Source organism: Megascapheus bottae, chromosome 6, assembly GCF_031878675.1.
Source record: "Megascapheus bottae isolate mThoBot1 chromosome 6, mThoBot2.hap1, whole genome shotgun sequence".
NCBI classification, from domain to species: Eukaryota; Metazoa; Chordata; class Mammalia; order Rodentia; family Geomyidae; genus Megascapheus; species Megascapheus bottae.
The window spans coordinates 84,471,630-84,477,690 of NC_143514.1; the positions used below are offsets into that span (position 1 = coordinate 84,471,630).

General features: G+C 64.6%; 1 protein-coding gene across 1 annotated transcript; it reads right to left on the reverse strand.

The window, feature by feature from the left end:
- Positions 1 to 284: 284 nt before the first annotated feature.
- Positions 285 to 6,053, reverse strand: Klhl17 (kelch like family member 17). The gene is made up of 13 exons (XM_090336055.1): positions 5,621 to 6,053; positions 5,187 to 5,307; positions 4,586 to 4,845; positions 4,378 to 4,499; positions 4,067 to 4,288; positions 3,616 to 3,792; positions 3,162 to 3,375; positions 2,741 to 2,885; positions 2,489 to 2,656; positions 2,007 to 2,095; positions 1,839 to 1,912; positions 1,492 to 1,673; positions 285 to 1,177 (listed from the first exon to the last, which is right to left on the reverse strand). The coding sequence occupies exons 2-13, from the start codon at positions 5,288 to 5,290 to the stop codon at positions 949 to 951; spliced, it is 1,986 nt and encodes a 661-aa protein (XP_090192181.1). The 5' UTR covers positions 5,291 to 5,307; positions 5,621 to 6,053; the 3' UTR covers positions 285 to 948.
- Positions 6,054 to 6,061: the final 8 nt, after the last annotated feature.

A 6,061-nucleotide genomic window follows, 5' to 3' on the forward strand; every position in this document is an offset into this window, starting at 1 on the left:
CAGGACCCCCCAGGGATTAACTGAATGAAGGCAGCCGCATGTCTTCCAGGTACTCAGGTCATAATCAGAGCCCGGGATTATGAGGACCCTCAGGACCTTTGCTGGTCCACAACTCCACAGACCCTGTCCCATCTACCCTGCAGCCCCCAAATTAATGCATCATCTGAACCAGGTTGATGATTCACCTATATACCTACCCTGACCCTGGGATTGAGATAGTACCCGAGGCTGTGCTGTGTCCCCTCACACAGCAAGGACTGAAAGGACCAGAGATGGCACTCAGCCTCAGGACATGGAGCCCAGAAAACAGGTTTATTTTCAAGTTGGCTCATATTGCTGTGTAGGGTCTGAGTGCATTGTGTGTGCCCAGCTCCAGACAAGATCCAGAAAAGACGTCAAGCTTTATCCAGATCCACATAAAATCTGCTTTCTGCCGTTCCTAGGGCAGTGCCTGGCTGGGTCAGGTAAGTACGGCGGGCAAAGCGCTGGCGAGGGATTTGCACCTTCTTAAGAAGTCCCAGTGCCCATTCCTGCTTCGCTGACCTGACTGCCACTCTGCCTCCGCCCACTGCCTGCAGAGCCCGAAGGGGGCCGAGGACCTTTCCCGAGGTCTCCACCTCATCAGTCCCCTCTGCTCCCCGGCCGGCTGTGCAGAGACATTCTAGAGGGCTGCCTGGTCCCCTGCAGAGAGGCCGCCCTCAAACCGGAGCTGCAGCACTGCTCATCCGTCGTACATAATCCATAAATAATAAATAAGCAAGTAAACGGCACAAACCCAAACAAACACAGAAAAATGAAAGCAGACACGTGGACAGATGGTACAGAAAGTCCCTGGTGGGGGCCAACATATCCCCCAACATACAGCCACGGACAGTGAGGTGTCAGGGGCGCCTCACAAGGCTTAAGGCATGTGGGAGGCTGAGGGCCTCTGCGGGGTCTCCACCCCGGTCAGAGGCTGGTGGAGGACACGGACAGCGTCGGCGAGGACGGGGGTGGGAAGTTGAGCAGCTCCAGCACCGCCACACCCACGCTACTGCGCCTCGTGAACATGCACGCCGCCGCCACCCACTTGTTGGTCCTGGGGTTGTACTTCTCGATGGAGTTCAGGCTGGAGCTGCCGTCGTTGCCCCCCACAGCGTACAGCCAACCATCCATGGCCACCAGGTCGTGTGTGCTCCTGGAGACGGGCGGGCAGGCGGGGTGAGTGCCAATAGGAGCTAAGGGGGGGGCGACAGGAGGCAGGAGGGCCGAGAGGACCTAGGGTGGGGTCGGAGTCAGGGGACGCTCCTGGGGTGGGTCCACAGAGGAGCCACGGGGGCCAGGCGAGGATCACAGGGCAGAAGGAGTCCAAAGGCCTGCTGCCAGGGTCCATGCACTACTCCCAGGCCAGTCTATGGGACGCCCTGCGGCGGAGGGAGGGCTGCCGGTTGTCTGCCGCCCGCTGCCCGCCACCCCTGCCCGCCACCCGCCACCCGCGCCAGGCCCGCAGACCTGCGCACGTTCATGGGTGCCACGCTCTCCCAGGCACCAGCCTTGGTGCTATATCTCTCCACCGAGTTCAGGCAGCTGGTGCCATCATTGCCCCCGGCCACATACAGGGCGCCCTCCAGCACAGCCACACCCGCAGAGCTGCGACGGCTCAGCATGGAGGCCACGGGAGTCCACGAGTTCATCTGTGGTGGCAAGGGCAGAGGCTGGAAATGGACCCAACATAGCCGGGCCTCCTGCCCCTGCCACAATACAGACCCTACGCCAGAGTGAGGTGTTAGGGGTTACAGGGAACCACAGGGTGGGGTGACACCCCTGCAGGGGTAATGACGACGGGGTGCGTTATGCACCTGGGGCTCATACTTCTCCACGGTAGCCAGGTGTGATGAGCTGTCGTAACCACCCACGGCATACAGGTTCCCATCTGCAGAGAGGTAATGTACCCATAATGCTCCTGCTGGCTATAAGGGCTGGGGGTGGGGAGAGCAGGCACCACGAAAGCAGGCCCCGTCACCCACCGAGTGTGGCCACTCGCACGTATCGTCTCCGGGTGCTCATGGCAGCGATGGACGTCCACGTCCCCGTCAACGGGTCATAGCGTTCAGCACTGTGGGCACCAGACTGCTGCTGACCATCGGCCAGGACAGTCAGGGGGTCTTGCCCCTCGACCTGCCCTTCCCAGTAGAATGGCTGAAATCCCAGGTTGGTTACCACAAAGGCCACGACCCCCAAGTCCTACCAGGTAGGCAGACTACCGGCTGCCTGGATGAGTATCCTCGGCAAATGTCCCCCTGGGCCCAGACCTAGAACTGAAGGGAGGACCTGAGAGAGAGAAAAGTGGGTGGTACCGAGCCCAGGCCTCACTGTTCTGTGGCCGGGGTCAGGTGGGGCCTCTCTCTATTTCTCCATTAGGGAATGACTTAGTGGTCACCACGTAACCTCACCTCCTACTGCTGAGCCAACCCCTGCAAGGCCAATGGGGCCTCAACCCAGCTACTACCTGTTGAGGCAAGAGGCCCCATCGTAGCCGCCGGCCGCATACAAAAGCCCGTGCAGGGCGGCTACACCCAGGCAGCTTCGCCTTGTGCCCATGGACACCTCCGGCTGCCACGTGTTGGTCACAGGGTCATACGACTCCACAGTAGCCAGATCCGAGGTCCCATCATAGCTACAAGAGGGGTCCACTACTAGTCAAGGCTGGCCCGGCAGGCACACACCAAGACCCTGACCCAAGGCCAGGCTCCTTGCTTACCCGCCCACAGCATATAACCGGTTCCCAACAGCAGCGACTCCTACACGGGCCCGGCGTGTGGACATGGAAGCCACCACATGCCAGCGGTCAGTGCGAGTATCATACGCCTCACAGTCCCCATGGATGGCGAAGAGGCTCCCACCACCTGGGGAGAAGGGGTGGTAGGGCAGGAGAGGCCCATGGAAGTAGTGAGGAAGAGGCCCTAGTATAGCTTGAGAGTAAGGTACGGGAGCTACAGGGGCAGGAAGGGACAGGATTGGGACAAAACTGCTGAATCCACAACCCACAGGACCCTTGAATAGTCCCTGAATGGAAGGGGGAAGGGAGAAGCAGGGTGAGACCTGGCTGGCGTGGTAGGCTGTGGCCAGGGGTAGAAGAAAGGTCCAGAGCAGGGACTGGAAGGGGAAGGGATCTGGCGTACCGACTGCAAACAGCACCGGGCCAGCACCCTCACAGCGCCGGGGCCGAGTGCGGTTGGTGCCCAGGACGCCTCTCTGCTCAGGCAGGAGGTGGAACTTGAGGGCTTCAATGAGCAGGTCCTTGCAATCAGGGTGGTGCCTCACCAGGCTCTCCGCATCCACGTGGCCCAGCAGGAAGTCACGGCTCAGCAGGGGCAGCCGAACACACTTCATCAGCTGAGGCAGGGGATGCTCCGGTCAGGCCAGACTCTGGCACATTTGCCCCAGGCCGGAGGGTCTGCTCAGGTCCCTAGACCAGATGTCTGACGGGTTCTTGAAGCAAGTACCTGCACTGCTGCCTTGAGGTGCCTGAGTAGGCCCTAAGTAAGCTAGGGCCTCCGTAAGGCATGCCTAGGCCTTAGCCACCTCGTTTCCCCCCCTCCCAGACACAATGAGAGGTCCAGGGCAGGGCCTCACCCTTGGGACATGCTGCCTGCGCGTGTCCACATCATGTTTGACCCAGCTTAGAACGGCACGGTAGACGTCTTCCTCAGAAGGCACATTCAGGCTGTCACTAGAGACCAGTTCCAGCACCTGGGGGTTGAGGGCACGGATCTGAGATCTGAGGGTGGAGGTTCTGAAGGACCAGGGCATCTGAAGGTACCCAGGTGGGAGAGTCTGAGAGGGCAGGGAGTTGGGCCAAACAATCAGCATCCATGGATCTGGCTGGCGTTGGCAGTGACAGGACTGTGATGTTAGGGACTGGGGATCATGAGAGAAGACACAGTGAGGGCAGGAGTCAAAAGGTCACAGCGTGGGTGGAGTTAGGAGACAGGGATCATGGGTTAGAGTGGGGGCTGAAGGTTGCAGGGCACTGGCTGCTGGGGTCTGGGTTGGGGGTGTGGCAGGGCCTCGGTTGGCATGTTACCTGCTTCAGTGGCAACAGCATGAACTCCTCTGTCTTGGCCACGTCCACGAAGTGCTGCAGCACATACCTGTGTGCTGCCTTGAGCAGGTCGCCGCATGAGTGTGTGTCTGCAAAACCACGGATGCCCAGGCAGTTGGAGGGATCCAGCTGACTCAGCAAGAACTTGCAGCAGGCATCTCGAACACCGTTCAGCTGCAGGAGGCTAGCGGCGGGAAGCAGAGTCTGGGGCATGAAGACGGGAAGATGCAGGTCGGGCAGGGAGGCAGCGTGACCGGGAATGGAAGGCAGGCCCGGGAGTGCGGGTACCTCACCTGCACATTGCCCTCGCCCACCACGATCTCCGCTGTGTATGCAAACTGAACCAGCTGGTCCAGGGCCTGAGGGTCGATGTCATGCAGCGTGACGTGGGTCTGGCGGCTCTCACTCATCTCATCTGCGGGGACAGGAAGTCAGGGCGTGCGCGCCCCCCCGGGGGATCTGCAGAAAGCCCCCCGTGTGGCCCCAGATCGTGGTACTTGCTCGTGAACATGGCGTGGAAGTACGGGCTGCAGGAGGCCAGCACCACCTTGTGCGCGCGGATCTCCTTGGCGGCCACGTGCAGGACGATGTCGCACAGGAGGCCGCGCTGCCGCATCCGGCTCATGACCACGAAGGCGTCGTGGTAATGCCGCTTGGCGTTGTGAGCCACGCTGTGGCCCTCGCGGCTCAGCAGCTGCACGGCGCCGTCCATGGGGGCTGCGGGCCTGGCCTGGCGGGGCCGCGCGCGCTCCGCCTCGGGGCTGCGGGCGGGCAGGGCCAGGTCAGCCCCGCGGCCCTGCACCGCCCACCTTGCCACTCACCCCTGCCCTCCGGTGTCCGCCGTTCCTCCCGCCTGGCCGGCGGGCACGGGCTGGGCCCCACGAGCAGGGGCTCCCGCCCTCCCGGCCGCCCCCCGGGCTGGGAACCGGCCAGCGCGGACTCCGCTCCCGCACCGCAGGCCGACCTTGCCCGCCCCTCCGCCCCGGCGGTGGGACGGGGTCGGGTCGCCGGTGCCCCGCCGAGGCCGCCGGCCCAGCCCTGGGGGCGGAGGGAGGGACGCCCGCCGCCCGCCCGCCGCCCGCCGCCCGCCCGCCCCACTCACGCCGGCGGCTGTGGCGGCGGTGGCGGCGCCTCCGGCCCGGGGCCCGGGCTGCCGTGCTCGGGGCTCTGCGTCCTCCCGGCCGGGCGCTCGCCTCGGGGCTGCATGAGCTCGGCTGCCCGACCTGCCGTGGACGAGACGCGGAGGGCCGAGGTCCGCCGGCGGCCGCTGCCCTGCTGCTGCCCGTGCGCCCTGCGCGGCGGCCGCTGTGTGTCGGCGCCGCCCGCCCGCCTTCCCCTCGCCGGGAGACGCCGCCCCCGCCCCCCCGCCGTCCACCCCGCCCCCGAGCCCGGCGGGCCAGCCTCTGTCTTCCTCCGGGTACCCACGTGAGGCCCCAGGCCCTCCCGCTCCTCTGGGGAGCCTCTGGGTCCCACAGGCCAGCCCTTGGCCCCCGCGTGCCAGCCTGGGGCCCCCGCGTGCCCGGCCTGGGCCCTCACATGGCTGTCAGTCACGGCTATGGCTGTCCCGCGTGCCGTCCAGCGGCCCCGGGCCAGGCTCCCGTCCTGGAGTCTCGTCTGGTCGCCGTGGGCCTGGCCGTCCTGGCTTGGGCCCTCCACGCTTCCCTCGGGCACGGATGGGATATCTGCCCCCCACGCCTGACCCTCCCGGGTGGGGCCGGCCCGGTCCGCGGGGCGTTTACCCTTCGCGTCCACACGCTGGCTGGCTATGGAGGGAGACAAGTCTGGTCCCTGACTCGAGCACCGCGGCTCTTCCCCCGGGTGTCTGCTTTGTTTGGGGCTCAGGGCCCGAGCCCTGTCCCTGGCGTTCTCAAGGCCGGAGCGCCACTGCCGCGCCTCGGCACCCCTTCAGCTTTCCTTTTCCTATGTTCGAGGCGCAGAGGACCGGAGCCCGGGTCCTGGTGCGCGCTCGGCGCGCCA